At 47.7% G+C, this 16,522-nt stretch overlaps 1 protein-coding gene across 7 annotated transcripts in view; it reads right to left on the bottom strand.

Moving 5' to 3' along the window:
* TGFB2 (transforming growth factor beta 2) overlaps window positions 1-7,319 on the bottom strand; it is a 131,137-nt gene extending 123,818 nt beyond the window's left edge. For 5 of the 7 annotated variants that reach the window (XM_084978910.1, XM_084978906.1, XM_084978909.1 and 2 more), the window contains exon 1: window positions 5,642-7,319. In XM_084978910.1, coding sequence (XP_084835036.1) covers window positions 5,642-5,987 — 346 coding nt within the window. In that variant the 5' untranslated portion in view covers window positions 5,988-7,319. 7 annotated transcript variants of the gene reach the window in all.
* Window positions 7,320-16,522: the final 9,203 nt, after the last annotated feature.

The following is a 16,522-nucleotide window of genomic DNA, read 5'->3' as shown; positions in this document are numbered from 1 at the left end:
CATACAAGCGGATGTTCCAGAAGAGAGAAGAACGGAAGGCAATTCAGAGACTGTGGGGAAGAAGTCAAGGGAGAGCTTTATGCAGAATTGAAGCCACCAAGCCAATCCAGGAAGCAAGGCGTTGGTCTCAGGGCAGTGGAGTTTGACTTCCGGGTATCAGAGGTTAGAAAGGAAACAAAATAAATGATATGAATGTTTCCCAAAGGCAGGATGGAAATGAGCTTTTCAGTCTAAACAAACCCATCAAAGAAGCCCCAGCGTGTGATTACATGTGAAATACCTGGAGAACACAGAATTCTTAGGTTAAAAACTAGCTCTGTTTAAAGCATATTAACAAAACAAAGGCACACCATGTGGTTTCAGAATGCCCATGGAAACATTTGTTTATCTCGGCCAGAGGCACAGTTCATGGAGCTGTTCAGAATCTGCAAAGTGGATACACCCTTCAGCAGAAAGGCTGCCTAAGGAGAGGGAGCCCATCCAAACCCTCAAGACCGGAAATGCTCCATCAGCAGAGCTGACTTGGCTGTTTCCAGAGTTCCACCCTGCAGCCTCTCTGCTCCCAGCTCACCTCCATTCTGAACCTGTAAAGGGCTGGGAATGGCGGCAGGGAGGGAGGGAGGGGACTCCCAGAGTCGCGCCTCGATGGTGGACTTGCACACCTCTCCCGAGACCAGGCTCTTTCACCTTATTTTCCCTAACCCTCTAAAAAGGCTGCCTGAAGTGTGTTGTAATCTCTGGGCAAAGGCCTAGGAGTCGTGACCTCCTCTGCTCTAACCCAGATTCGATATGGGATCAACAGTGAGTCACTAGCCTTTTTTCCCATCTCAGTTTCCTCTAGGAAAAATGATCTGTCATCCTTTCCTATCTTTGTATGAAAGATGCTGCGACTAGGTTACATCAGCATCTCTGCACCAGGGAGAAGGCGTCATTCAAAGGGTGCAGCTCCTTCGGTCGACCCTAGGGGTCGCTGTGGAGACACCCAGGGCTCCCTGAGCCTCTGCCAGGTCAGCTGGTCCCCATCGCCCCTCCCGCTTCACCAAGCCCAGCCTCCATCCGGTGGGGACTCCTCGGGAGAGGCTTGAAGCCGACCGACTAGCCTTTCTTGGCAACAAAGACGGCCCAACTGCTTCAGTTATGACCGGTACATATCTTTGAGGGTTTTTCCTAGTATTTGGAAAGAAAAGAGAGGATATCCTAGCCGAGAACATGGCCTAAGTTAAATGCAACCACAATTAGGCACTAGACTTAGCATAAGGGGTGATATGAGGGAATTCGAGTTTGGTCTGTTGTGGATTCACAACTCACTCGTCATGGAAGTCCGGGGAAGGGGTTCAAGTCTGTCTTGAACCTCTCTCTCTCCCTCTGCCTCACACATCCACACAAAGAAGCTTCAAAAACAAAACCCCTATCACTTCGCTGAACACCTGAAACTGACGCAATATTGTACATCAACTGTAATTTTTTAAAAAAGAAAGAAACAGAAATTCCTGAACATCAAGCAAAAATATCACTATGTTCCAGCAACTGCTAGTATTTTCCTTCATTGGGCAGCTGGCCAAGAGTCCAGCCACGGGTCTACGGAAAGATAGATCCATGAATAGACTGTTAAGTCACAGTCCCCCCAAACCACAGTGCTCTTGGTAGCCATTCCACATTCTACAATTTCACTAGGAAAACTCCAGAGGAACTAGAAGGAGAGATTGCTCGGTATTGGGTATTCAGTGTTTAGCATTTATGTGAAACCGTTGCAAGGGAACCTCACTGTGATGTTTCAGGCCGTGTGCTTTAGTGTCTCTAATTCAACCTGATGGAGACACCTATGTGATTATTCACTTCCTCTGGCGGCCGACCTTGCAGACACCTCATGAACGTGAGCTGCTTCTTTTCCTTGCAAAGAAAGTCTGCGAAAATTCCTCGCTTCTCTTTCTCTGTCCTGATACACAGCACCTTGCTGCTGACTGAGATGAAAGGGTGGGGCAGCAGCATTACTTAGGCTAAATGAATGGGAGGTTTTGATGCCTCTAATTTAGGCTCTTTAGGAGCCTCATTATAACGTGTACACCATACAAGCGAGTCTAAATCATACCCCCACTTCTTTAAGAAAGCTTTCTGATTATCTTTCTCTTCGATTTTACTGTCCTTTTGACCATTGAGAGGTTTTCTCTGTGGGTTATTACTTTTGAGATGGTACTACTGGCAGAATTCCGTAACCCCCAATAAATCCCGGGGTTACCGGGCCTCTCCACGTGGGGATCACTGACATTTGGGGCTGGATAATTCTTTGATGTATGGGGTGGGGGGAGAGGGGGCCTGTTCTGTGTATTCTCCAATGGTTAGCAACGTGCCCCCTCCCCCAGTCATGACAACCAGAAATGTCTCTGGAGATTGCCAATGTGCCCTGGGGGGTGGGGGTGAGCACAATCACCACGACAGCAGCCTGATGTGTGGCAATGGAAAAGCGAGGGCAAAGGAAAAAAATGAAACTTTTTGTCTCTTCCCTTTTTTTGACCGTCCATGCTCCTACATAGTTTCATCGTTAATCATTTGGATTCTTACTCTATTAAGCAGTCACACGTTCTAAAGGTCTAAAGCCTGGTACAGTGTCTTTGGAATAGATGTGCCTCGAAGTTCAAATGGATGGTCCAAAAGACGAGAAGTCCACTAATGCCCCCTGGGTAAAGGATGGGTAAACCTGAGCCTAACGCCACTTTGAGCCTTCAACTAACAGCCTGTGAAAAGATCAATACGAATAAATTCGAAACTAATCAGACCCCCTTCTTCAAATGTTGACACAGTATTATTTATATCCCATAAATACCTTCTCGACTAGAATTCATCCTAGGAGATTGGCACCTGGCCAGTTCTATTCATATTTACTAGATTTATATAGCACCCTGGGCCAAGGATAATATTTAAAACAAAATATGCCTGAAGGCATATACAATATCTCTTATATTTTTACTTTTAGAACTCTGCATGGCTAAAAATATTTAGTCTGAACTATATAAAGTGTCCCACAAAGGACTATCAACAATCTGTAATGATATATAGCTCATTGAGTATAATTAGAGCATATTTGTAATATTTAAGCTGAAGTCACTCCCTGAACGCTAATCAGCTGGTGGTTAAAAAAAAAAAAAAAAAAAATGAACCAGTGATCTTTCTCATGCCTTCATCTCTGATGCTTACGACCCTCCGAGGGTTCACTTCAAGAAATGACAGGCACACTCCCTCGGCACAGCCACTGCAGTAAGGATCGAGTTAAAAGTCAGGAGGAAAAGTCCGTGTATAAAGCCAATGCTGTACTTTCAATGTGCCCTTTAAAAATATGGTGGAGTGATTTTTTTTTTCTTTTCTTCCTTTTTTTTTTTTTTTTTTTTTTTTTTTTGGAAGGCTTCACTATATTCCAGTATAACTAGAAAGTGCTGGAAAATCAGTTAACCTACTTTCTATAAAATTATCCACAGTCCTAGCACAGTAGTATCAGATCTGCTATTAAGAAGGCTTTCTACTCCTCAGCTTCTTTCAAGGCTTTAGGGAACCTGTATTCTGTGCAAGAAAACTGAGAGCATGTATTTCGGCTGCACCGATCAGAGGCTTTCATTTCCTGGGCACCTGGGAGAGAATGCAGAAAGGAATCCACACACCAATTTTAGATGCCAACCTCTGAAATCCTAACAATGTGAGCATTTTTCCAGTTTGGTGAGGATTATGATCCTGGATTGGACCGTCTCGGTTCTTCAGACTGAAGAGTGCTCGCAAGAGCAAAGCCTGAACACCCTCTTGGGTAACTTGCCCTGTTCACACCTATCTGATGAAGAGATGAGACCTCTTCTGTGTTATGACAGGGCTGGCGGTTCATCAGGGCTCTTGCAGGTAAACACTGAAAGGGCAGCTGGCTCAGGGTCTACAGAACATACCTGCCAGCCTGCCCCAATTCCAGGAGAAGAGATGCACGTGCTGGAGAAAGCAAACGGACTCAGCTCAGCTCCCTGTTGGGTCTCAAGGTTTTGGACTAACTACAATGACGTTCTTTCCTAACTTCTCCTGGGCTCCACCCCAGGTAGAAAACTTTACTCCCCATCCCCACCCCCCATCACCGGGATGGAGAGCGTTCATCACCACTGTTGAGGACGGTGTCCCAACCACAGTAATAAAATCATCCTGCTTGCTCGGATCTCCTGCCTCGGCTCTGCTCTGTTCTGCAATAAGAGGAGAGGCTTCCTCAAAACAGAGGTGGCCTGGGGAGGCTGGGGTTCGGATACTTGAGCTGACAATCTGGGACCATCAGGTCGGGCAACTACGGCTTGTCCAGCCAAATATAAATTATTTTAAAAAAAAAGCACCTCCCTAGGATAAAATGGCCATATTATCTCTGTAGCAAGACACAGAGACTCTGTGAAGGCAGCCAGCGAGTATATAGGGCAAGGAAAGGCGAGGGGAGGCGGAGAGAAATGGGCAACCAATGAAAAGTGGACGACTTGGGATTTGGAATCAGCGAAGGTTGGAGCCTCCCCCCCACCCCCACCCCTTCCTCCTGGTATTTAACCCTCTCAGGTATCAATAGACGCTGCTGCTTCTTTCCTTTTTTCTTTTTTAAAGAACTTGGAAACAATTCTGAGTTAACCGCCCCCTTCCCCCCAAGGAACCCCACAATCAATCATCTCATTCCCCTTGCTACTATATGCCAGCTGGTTCTGGGGACACTGTCCTCAGAGAAGCCAGTTTAAAAAAAAAAAAAAAAATCGGCTGTCTTCTACGCTGAGGTTTAGGAATGCAACCAAGTGACTGCAGGGAGCTCAGAGCGAGCAAGACAAACGATAAACGCCTAAGAAAAAGGATCTGCTACACCGGTGACTGGAAGGAGGCAGGTTTGAGTGAACTCTGAAAAATAACGTGAAGGAAAACCCCTTTTAAACGTCGTCAGAAACGAAGCTGCCCCTTCTACCAGCCCAGGTGAAATCCAAAGGCGACGTAGTTACACGATCTCGCCTTGGGGGAGGGGGTGTAAACACCTCGCCAAGGCAATCGGTTCAAGAACTGAGTGGTAGGAGGCAGGTTTCTGGACGGAGCTCCGACTCGGGTTTTGTCTTGGCGATGCTGACATTTTTCGGGGAGTTAGAGACAATGGAGAAGGCTCGGGGAATCAGCTGATAGGTCGGCACGGAAAGGGGCGCCTTCCGGAGAGGCTAGTTTTGAGCCACTTTTTTCTTTAACCCTTCGGGCACCAGATCGGCGGGCTCCAAGCCAATCGGAGCCAAGAAAACAAACCCACCAAGGCTTCCCGGTGTAACTCTGCCCCCGGGAGCGCCTCGGGTTTGACAGAGGAGGGCTGACTCCGAGCTGGTGGCCGAGTCGAGAACTCCAGGGAGGAGAAAAAGGGAATAATACCGCCTTATAGAGGACGGGGCGTGGGGGGAAGGGACACATGGAGAAAATAAAGTCGCACGTCCACGTTTGAAAGCCTAACGTCCTCAAGCACACGACTGACAAGGAGGCGGGTGGGACGGAGGACGGGAGCAGGGGAAAGCGCGAGCGGGCACCGGGAGAGGGCAGGGCGATCCCTGGAGTGGCGGCGGTTCTGGAAGCATCGGGCAGCGCTAAGCCCCGGGGAACGGCAGCGAGGAGCAGTACTTACTTTCCGAGGGGAAGAAGGGCGGCATGTCGATTTTGTAAACCTCCTTGGCGTAGTATTCCTCGTCGCTGCGCTCGCGCTCGCAGGCGGCCGCCCTCCGGCTCGCCTTCTCCTGGAGCAAGTCCCTGGTGCTGTTGTAGATGGAAATCACCTCCGGGGGGACCTCCTCGGGTTCGGGGTAGTCTTCTGGGGGGCTGGTGAGCTTCAGCTTGCTCAGGATCTGCCCGCGGATCGCCTCGATCCTCTTGCGCATGAACTGGTCCATGTCGAGCGTGCTGCAGGTAGACAGGCTGAGCGCGACCGTGACCAGATGCAGGAGTAGAAAAGCGCTCAGCACACAGTAGTGCATTTTTTTTTTAAAGGTGGAAAAAAAATTTTTTAAAAAGTAAAAAAAAAAAAAATGCAAGAGAAAAAAAAAAAACCAACAACAACTCTCAAAGTACCGGTCGGGTAGATTTTTTTTTTTAATGCGAAACTTTTGCAAACAATCGAGAGTCAATGTCCGAAAGAAAAAGGTATCTTGCCTGAATTCCTTTCAAAAGAAAAAGCGAGTCGTTGCCCAAGTGGAAATATTAATATGCGATGGGCAGGGGGAACCCTCACTTGGGGGAGTCAGCAAAAGTTTTCTTGGAGCGACGAGACCGGGGGAAAAAAAAGAGACGAGTGGCTATTAGGCAGAAATAAATTTAGGAGGAGGCAACGGAGTTCAGTGTGTCAGTTTCGGGTGCGGAGTGGCGGATCTGAACTCGGCTCCTCCGGCCAAAAGGGAAGATGAAAAGGCCCCGGGGCTGGCGGCGGGCGCGCCGGCGGGAGGGGCGCGGGGAGCGCTGTCAGGGGGCCGCCGAGGCCGCCTCCAGTTTATAGATCGGAGGACGCAGCGGCGCGGCCCTGCCTTCCACGGCGGCGCCGAGAGCAGGAGCCGCAGCAGCTCCGGAGCAGAGGAGCGCACACGTGTGTGAGTGTGTATGTGTGTGTGTGTGAGCGTGAGCGCGCGCCCGAGTGCGCGCGCGGGGGGCGAGCCCGGCCCGCGGCGGGGAGGCGGGGGCGCTCGGCGGGGTCCGGCGGGGGCCGCGGAGGAGGCCGCGCAGGGAGGCGGCGAGGATCCTGCTCCCGGAGCTGCGCGCCGACCCGCCCGGTCACTCCACGTTGCCGCCGCCGCTGGCGGACGCGCCGGCCTCCAGCTCCCTCCTTCTGCTCCTCCTTCTCCTCTCGCTCCAAACGCCAACCCGGCAACAGACGATCGGCCGCCGCCGCCGTCGCTTTCACCCCCCGCGGACGCGCCGAGCGGGCAGCTTTATGCCTACGGGGGTGGCCAAGGGGATCCCGTGGAGCCCACCCGTCCCGACCCTCGCCTGCCTTCTCGCCCACTCGGACTCTCCCGCTTAGGGTGGGAGGCACTTGGCGGCCGGCAGCAGGTCCTCGCCTTGCTCCGTTCTGCAGCCAGGCAGCCCCTCGGTTGGTCCCCGAAGCCTCCCTAGACCGTTATCCTAGGTGGTTCTCCATCCCTCTTCTCCCCAGGCCTCCTCCTTCCGTCTCTATCTCTCGCTGCCTCTCTCTTGGTCTCCGAATCCCTGCCTCTCTCTCTCTCTCTCTCTGCCTCTCCTCTCGTCTCCTCTCTCTCTCTCTCTTTCTCTCTCTCTCTCTCCCCCCTCTCTCCTCGGAGCGTCTTGGAGCTCCCCTCGGAGCAAACCTTCTGCTGCCAGCAGATAACATCACGATCCTGCCTGGGAGGACAGATTTATAAGTTCTCCCTGAACCACGTGTTTGCCTTCAACAAAGTGACGTGCTAGGATTACAGTCAGAAGTCCTCTCGTTTACTTAGACCACGAGCTCTCGCTGCACCGTTGAGGGGGTGTGGAAACGAGGACGGCTGCGGGGAAGGGACGGAGGAGGTGGAGTGTGCGCCCTGACAGCGGTGATTTATGGCATTTGCTTTATATAGTCATTTTGGACCCGTCGGGTGAAGGACAAGCGAGCAAGCCTCCCATTTTTACTGAGTGTGGCTCACTCACAGCCTCCCAGATGGAGTCCCCTGCTCTAGAATGGAAGTCTTACCTCCTGTTGTGCTCACGCACGCTCTCTCCCTCCTCCCTGTCTCTCTGCAAATGAGCACCAAGCAGTGGATCCGGCGCCGGGGCAGCCCTGACACAGGGCACCCACTCTCCGCTGTCTTTTTGGTGGATCATGTTCTCAAAGTCCACAGCCCCGGGCTGCTCTGGAACTCATCGTCCTGCGCTTTTCTGTTTACAGCCTAGGCCCCCACTGGAGTGTGGAAGGGCGAAAAAGAGAACTCGCTCTTCTGTACCTGCAGAATGAAGCGGGTTTGTTTATGTTACTGTTTGAATGGAGAGCCTCTGAATTGGCTGCCGCCCGAGTCCCTGCTGGGCATGGCTCTGTCCTCACCTTCCCCAGCTAGACTTCAGCAAGCATTCTTCATTCTTTCCACAGCATATATCCAGGAAGCAGGAATTGCTAGTGTTTGATGTTGCTGTCACACCCGCCTCCTAACCGGGCATTTTGTTTCCACCTAGTCCAAACGAGCGGAACCCAAAAATAAGTCCTGCCCCTGTTCACTTTTCCCTTTTTCTTTTCTTTTACCTTTAGTTCCTCAAAGTCAACATTTTCATTTCCTCCTGACTGCAGCCACACGGACGAGACAGATGATTTAAACTGGAGACTGTGGAGGTTCCCCCCAAACGCAAAGCCATCGTAGGATCATCCAGTTCAGGCGGCCCTTTTATTATAGAAAGGTCACCAGGAACTTTCTCTAACTTTCAGAATTTAAAGTTTACGTCTGTATGGGGCCTATGTCATTAGTCGGGAGGGGGCCGAATATTTATAATAACGTAACTAACACATAGTATACTTAGGAATTGAGGTAGATTGATAGATGCATATATATAGATATATATATATATCTATATATATATACATTTAATCTTCACAACACTATATACATTTAATCTTCACAACACTATAAACGAGGTATTATTATTATCTCTATTTTTCAGATGAGACTGCAGTACAGAGAGGTTGAGTACCTGTTCTCTCAAGACCAGAGGAAGAGGCAGAGCTGGATTTTGCAGTCAGGATCCACTGTCTGCACTTACCCACGACGTATTTCTAGGAAGCAGTGCTACCAGACTAAGTCTGACAAACAGTTCTGCGGTGACATTAAATTTGGAGATACAGGTACTTTATTGCCTATCATCAGCGTCAAGATTCTGAGAACCTTAACAGAAAATAAACGTTTCATTCTTTTTTTTTTTTCATGTTCCGTTCTTTTAACCCAGCATATCCTAAACTCCCTTGAACACTGATTCCCCCCCACACACACTAAAACACGTGAGAAATCTCCAGAATAAAGGAAGCGCTCCCGCCCACTTCTGAATGATGCTGAAAATTATGTGTAAATCAGCATGAGCACGTTCCTTTCCCTGAGGCCAGTTTCAGATAGAAGCAACCGGAAAGCAGTTAGACAACCAGCTACCATTCCAGCAACCAAAGCAAAATGCAATCCAGGGAGTTCCCATTGTGGCTCAGCGGGGAACAAACCTGACTAGTATCCCTGAGGATGTGGGTTCGATCTGTGGCCTCCTTCAGGGGGTTACGGATCGGGTGTTGCCATGAGCTGTGGTGCAGGTCACAGAGGCAGCTCCAATTCAACCCTTAGCCTGGGAACTCGCATATGCCACAGGTGCAGCCCTAAAAAGAAAAAAAAATGTAAATGTATATATATATAGTCCAAAGGCACTACTATGGGGCTAGTAGTTTCACCAAGCTGTCATCCCTTTGCATGGAGTCTGAGAACTGCGACAGAGCTCTACACGATGGGGGAAAGTGAATGTCCTTATACCTGGCCAATCTCGGAACGTAAAGCAGGAGCTGCCGACTAGAGCTGCTGCGGGGAGATGTGGCTTTGGAGCGTGGCTGGTTACCTCGGTCGCCCTTCAAACCAGGGAGACGGACCTTCTTGAGATAAATGCAGAGGCACCCGAGGTTAAGTGGGTTCAGATTAGAGTGGGGCCAAAGCAGCAACGGGCCAGCCACATCACCTCCGGGAAGACAATTTAAGCCATACATCCTCCTGACAGCCACCCCTCCCCAACCCAAAGGCACACACTGTGGCCCAGGATCTGTTCTTTGTTGAACGCTTACTCTACAATCCCTCCCACTCCCGGCCTGCTCCAAAGAGGCTACTTGTAATTTCCCAAAGCCCAGGAAGGTGGGACGGGGAGGGTGGGTAAAGTCTGGTATGGCTGAGGATAGGCACTTGATTGTCGCCGGACAGAAGGAGCCCCTTCCTGCCTCTCAGGTGGGCAGTCCTTTGAAGATGTACCAGGTAAGCCTTCAAGAGCGGTCTCCCGGGCTTGTCATAACCCGATGCTAAGAGGGTGGTTAACCCACAAAGACCATCTAGATGGCCTCAAGGAGGCAGGCGAGCCAGATTCCAGGTTTCTTGGGTTCCAATATCTGTCACTCTCTGGTTGGCAATCCTGGCTAAGTTACCCAGACACTTTGTGTTAGTTTATCTGTGACATGGGGCGGACACATGGTACCCACAGCACCGTGAGGATTAACTCACACAAGATACCCTGAGAGCTTCTGGCCTTGAGCAGGTGCTCATTGAATGGTACCTACCATCTTTGCATCCTCTCACGTCTTCAGGGACCAGCGTTGTCCGCGCTTTCTCAGGTGTAAAGAGAAGGAAGAAGCCAAGAAAGGTGCTGATTAGCATTTGCTCCATGGTTATGCCTCTCAGCAGCTTCTCTACACACATGCTCGCTGGTATTGTACTTCTGCTTTTTAGGGCCACAGCCACAGCACACGGAAGCTCCCAGGTTAGGGGATGTGCACCGGTATTTTAAAGTATTTTATACATTATGATATTTGGCCCCTACTCATCATAGGAAGAGAGGACAACAAAATACACTTTTGGTATTTTATTTAATACCCTAAAATGGGGTTGCTTTCCAGATCAGAGCGGTGGAGAGGATACAGATGTGTCCACCGCTAGCCTGTCTCTGCTCGTTAATGGTCTGTTCACTTAACTCCTGTGGAATTCCTGCAAGAAGCTAAACAAATGTTTGATATCAAAACAGCTGCTCACCCCTGTCCAGAGTTTTACCCCTAAAGTTCACAGACAAGAGTTTATGATCTAATAGGCCCTTCCTAATGCTGATGAAACAACAGCTTCATTTGTAACCCTTCTGAAAGCTTTCCACAGTGGTTTCAAGCCTTAAAAACCAAGAGGTGGGGAAAAGAAAGCTACAGAGCTCCCATAATAGACGACATTTTACTCTTAAGGGTTACACTTGAGAAACGCCAAATCACCCTTTAATGTGAAAACATACCCAAAGCCTTTGAAGTTCTCTCTTATAATTGTGCCTTTGATACCACAATTCAGAAACAATGTTTGGTCCGTAATAATTGTTGTCTCGGGTTCTGTATGCAGTTTTCTGCAAGTTTCTGCTCTCGGAATAAGGAGCCAGAGAGGTTAGTGATTTCCCCAAGAAAAACCCACTAGTGTTTCCGTTCTGCATCTCTAGGTTTAAACAAAAAAGGAGTGATAAGGAGAAAAGGAGGGAACAGGGACCAGGAGGCGGCGGCCTGAAAGAGAGCATCAGGTGGTAAAAGATAAAGGGATGCGCTTAGGGGACGGAAGAAGGCAGCACAGAACAAGATCAGCAAGCGGTGAGATTTTAAAGGATAAGCTGCTCACGCTTTGGTGATTCTCCGGGGGAACACTGACCTTAGCCTTGGAACTCTGATTAGGTGGCCCTGGGCCCTTCCACCTCTACATTTTCAGCTCCAGGAGACTTCCAACAGGGGGGCAGCCTCCGGAAGCCTGGGAACCATCCCCCCCAGGGCCCACCGAAATCAAGTGGCGCCTCTGGTTTCTTACCCCTGGACAAATTCAGCCACTGAAATAGCACTTGGTGACGGATAGGAATCAATAGCACGTAATGACAGATGTAAACAAGTGAATATTATGGGGACAGTTGTCATCCGGCAAAATATGACACGTGCTTGATAAAATGCTACTGCGGATGAAAACAAGCCAGCGGCAGGGTTCTCCTTAGTTTTTAGGGCAGGGTCTGCCACTTGCCTTTACCGAACTTCTACTCCTGCCTCACGGACCCCGCCAGCCCAGCAGTCCCCAGACACGTCACAAAGCAAGAGATCAGAATGAGGCTACTGGGAGAAAGGAAGAGAGAGAGAGAGAGACAGAGACTTTTAACCAAGTTAAAAGTAAAAGATGAGGAAGGAAAAGAAAGGGCAAATGATAAGAGAAAAACACAAGGAAAATGAGTGCGACGACATCAAGTGGAATTTTTATCTTCTTAAGATACCGTCTTTAAATGAGTTTGCCATCATTTCAATGGACTTCACAGTTTGTGTAAAATTCTTAATGTGCAAACTTCCATTAGCAAAGTTACCAACTTCTATTTTAAGGAAACCTGCCTTTCTGCTGCCACAATAACCCTGCAATTAAAAAAGAAGAAGAAAAAGAAAATAAAATAAAAAGAGGCAACAGTAATTGCACATACAAAGAAAACCTGTTATGTCGTGGTTTTTTTTTATGTTAGAAGGAAAAAATAGTAAATACATATTTACTATTAAAAGCAAAATGTAAGTATATTTTAATAAATATTTTAAAAAGCAAAGCCATACCGGTAGTTATGATTCATAAAACCAGAGACTAAGGGCCACAAATGTTTCCCGATGTTTGCTTCAAGTCTTAGGAAAAAAAAAACGTAGTTCTTCTATCTAGGGTGACCGTGTCATTGATCACAGAAAGCTGAGTACTTTCAAGAGTGAAGAGGATGTTTATTCATCAATACTTAGGACAGTGGGTGTGACCCAGGACTGCCCCAAACGGTTAAACTGAAATGAAGCCACCTTAAAGCATGAACTGGTAACAAAGCATCAGTTAAACGTTCACCTTCTCTTGGTCGAGATAGTGATGCATGTTGTTTAGTTCCAAGGCTTTCTTTTTTCTTTGCCTGTGCTGCAGGTTCTAATGATCACTATCAGAGCTATGCTTCCGTGTATAATTTTAGCATATTCATATAAACATGCACCCTCCTCTAAACAAGGCCCCTGAGAGGCGCTGGGTCAGGGCTCTTTGGAGCTCCGTGAAAGCCCGTCTCCCACACGGAAAGGAAGAAGAAGATGAAGATGATAATACCCTGGGATTAACAAGTATTTCTTGTCTTCTGGGCAAGGCCAAATCCATTTTTAAATTTTGGAACGTGAACAACAGATAAAGAATCTGAAAAGTAAAAATAAAGTGTCCTCTTCCCAGTTGAGGGTACAGAAAACTAGAACAGAATGTGCCTGTCGTTTGCTACTGCCCATCCCCTAATACCAGGGACCTTTCACATGCTGATCTTGCCTGTGTAGGAAACAGTAAACGCAGCACAAAACCAGCGAAACCTGGGGATTTAACGTCACCTAATTGAAAGGTTGTGTTAACTTGAAAATTTTTGTGATCAAGATTCAATTTCTGGTTTCTTTCTGGATTTTTTTGTTACACCTCTGTGTCAAGTACAAAGGCAGTATCTTTCCAGTTCCTATAGCAAATGGCAAAGCTGTTTATCACGAGCCAAAGAAATAAGTCCAGAAATGGGGGGGGGGGGGGTTTGTGCTGTGACTCAAAGTGACTTCAGCAATACACAAAAATGATTTTGCCCACCTGGTTTTGGGGAATAACCAGTTTGGGGGTTTGTTTGTTTGTTTGAAAGGGTTATTTGTGAATTAATTAAGATCACGAAACAACTGTCAGTTACAAGGTCAACCTGGTTATTTGACAAGTTGTAACAATTACATGGCGTCAATACCCCAGTTGCACTGCTTGTTCAGAAACTAATGGGGGGGGGGGGGGGAATCAGTTAATTCAATGACAGCCTAAATGATGACACCTAGAGGAGAGAAGTGGTATGTCTTCCAACTTGCTATTTGAAGAAAACCAACTCGCTCAATTTTCTCTGGGTATTTTCATCACAGCCTAGTAAAAATATAGTGTCATTTTGCTATAAAACCTTTTCTTTAAAAACTGTAATTAAGTTTCGCCTCAAGAATACTTTCCATTGATTTGTTATTTTTCCCCCCCAGTGGAAAAATAAAATCGAGTCTTCATTTAGAAAGTATAATTTGGGTATCTAAATTCTTAATAGCAAAAATGTCAGCACTTACACTTTTGTGAGTCATCTAATGTCATTAGGTAACAACCAGCAGCTATGGGAAATATGCTGGATTTTAGTATAAAAGGAGCAATAGCCATGTCCCAATAGATAAAATTGTTGGATGCCACTCCAATAGTTTGTTGTTCCATTTCTACAGCATCCAGACAAGAGCAAAGTTCTAACTCTCAGATATACTCAAACGAGATCTCTAACACATCCTCTAGTAGTACACTGTATGATAAACTGACAGCAGCAGCCAAAATAAAGCCTTTACATAAACTGCTGATGCCAAGAGGGCATCACTTTCTGATAAAGGTGTATCTAGCCCTACTTCCCACTGGCAGAGTAAATGAGACTAAAAAATGCAAGATGCCTATTTTCCCCAAAGTGCAATTTCTAGAATCTCATTTCCTGTAAGACCATACTAATTTCTAGAATCTCGTTTTCTCTAACACGTTAAGATCATCTAAAGTGCGAGGCAGCAGAGCTGTTGTGTTGAAGAGCTCTATGACGGAGCTTGGACTTGGCTTATGAGCTGTGAACTTGGGCGAGTTATTTAACCTATTACCTAGTTCCGCAACTACATGCTGAGGACAGTGATGCTCGGTTATGAGGCGACTGTACGAGTTAAGGGCATCATAAACCACTGAATGGTAATTACAAGATAATTACTGCATGTTTGCTGCTCTTAGTACTTGTTCCAACTCGCATCCGATTGGCTGACAGCACTGCCTTCATTCGCTCCTCAACTGTACCCACCCGGCCAGGTCACCCCTGCGCAACTTCCACCAAGATGGGATTTAGAGTTTTGGGTTCTTGAGCCTTTTGGACTAGAGCTGAAGTGGGCAGTAAATGTTTTAATCTGTCATTATCTTCAGGATCTTTGTGCTCAGCGTGAGACTTGTCTTTTCAGACCGTCCAAACTTACTTTCCTTAAAAAAGGTGTCATATGCTTACATCCATCCACTCAATGTTTGACATTTGAAAAGCTTCCTTCCACTCTCTGTAACGTCTTTCATCTCACACTTGCAGTGCATGCACTGCTGCCGTGTATTTCCCCGTGTTCGCAGCCACATCAAACGGTGGCACTGAGGTGGACGCGCCACGGTTGACCTCTGTGTCCTTGCAACACCGAATGTGTAGGTTGTTTGGCGTTTATCGTTACTAAGAATAATTCTCTGATACTGGTTCACGCAGCCTTTTTTTTTTTTTGTAACTGGGATCTTTTCCTGAGGATAGTTTCTAGAAGGAGAGTAACTGGGTCTCAACACTGCCTCCGCCAGACTTTAAACTTTTGCGGGGGGAGCTCTTTATCAAGAACATGTTCAATTACATAGGTCAGAAATGAATGACCCATCTACCGGCATGTCACCTAACTTTCCAAACGCAGAGAAGTTTCTCGAGCCTCTCCCTCCAAGAGCAGGTGCGGGGCTACAGTGCACCCATTATTCCAAAGCTTTTACAATATGGACAAACGTATCCCTATGCCCGAGGTACATGCTGGCCTCACAAAGTTGTAAGACATGTGTGCAAGGACGCTTGGCTTAATAGGAGTCCAAACTGAACTGTGAACTCAGTTCTGGGTCCAAAATTTTGCCTTGTCATCCAATAATGAGTACTGCTATTTCTAGCAATGTGTCACATCAAAGCCATTTATCCTTAAAGTGTTCTTGGGAGGACCAAGGCATGACAGTTGTGTCATGCAGTAGTTATCCCTGTGACTCCTACCATCTGCAGAGACGGATAATGTCACCTTGAGCCTTTCGGACTAGAGCTTGTTTATAATACACTGGAGAGAGCCCAAGCGTCACGTGGAAACAGCGCGGATGTGACGCTCGGTTCGACTCAGCATTTCAGGGTAACTGCCGCGTCTGGCTGCCCTGCTGGTGTTTGGAGCACCGACAGCGATCCACTGTTGATGGACACTGCAGGGGAGGGGGCACATTTTTACCCAGGACTGGAGTCTGGTGCTGCCGGCGCGAAGAGGCAACTGTCTAGTAGCCCCGGGGTGAATCGACAGCTGCAAGGCCGCCCACGTGCGCGGACCCACGCTCTCAGCTGCCTCTCCATTCAGAGCCCCAGTTGGTCTTGACTCCACACACACTTGGTGTTCTTGCTTTGATGTTTATGAACCGACGGCATGAAAGATGCAGGGTCATGATTCAGGGGTTAGAGAAACGGTTATTTATACAAATGCGGTTAACACCTCATCATTTTAAACTGGCTGTGCTAATAATGCTCATCAGGCTCTTTGTTTTCTGGAGGTTTTCTTTTGTTTTGCTTTTTTTTCTCCCAAATCTGCAACATACATTTGCTCTAGCAGGAGGTCGAGTGTGTGCTGCTGGAACAGACTGGGGCTGCTGGAAAACTGGGGAGCCCTGCCACTGAAGGCCCTTGGCAGGAAAACCTCCTAAATAAGGGGGCTCAGAAGCCCCGGCACTGAGACTCGCCAACCTGGATGGCATCTGCTACCTGCTGCTCTGGTGTATCCTTTTTTGTACATCACCAATCTACTCTTTCAGAGTCCAGCAAAATGAGATTTCAAGTTTCGTGTGCTCATTTTGAAAGCTGCAGAGGATAATACTGAAGCATCAAATGCCACATGCGATGTATGCACAGTGGCTTAAGATGTAAGGATGATAGTTACACCTCAGGAAAGAATTCTAAAGCAACTTAAAATATCTTTTAAAAAACA

The sequence above is a fragment of the Sus scrofa genome, chromosome 10 (genome assembly GCF_054392235.1).
Source record: "Sus scrofa isolate SSC_HxYL_T2T_F1_AM1 chromosome 10, Sscrofa_HxYL_maternal_Yorkshire_Landrace_v2.0, whole genome shotgun sequence".
NCBI classification, from domain to species: Eukaryota; Metazoa; Chordata; class Mammalia; order Artiodactyla; family Suidae; genus Sus; species Sus scrofa.
This window is presented reverse-complemented; position numbering and strand designations above follow the sequence as displayed.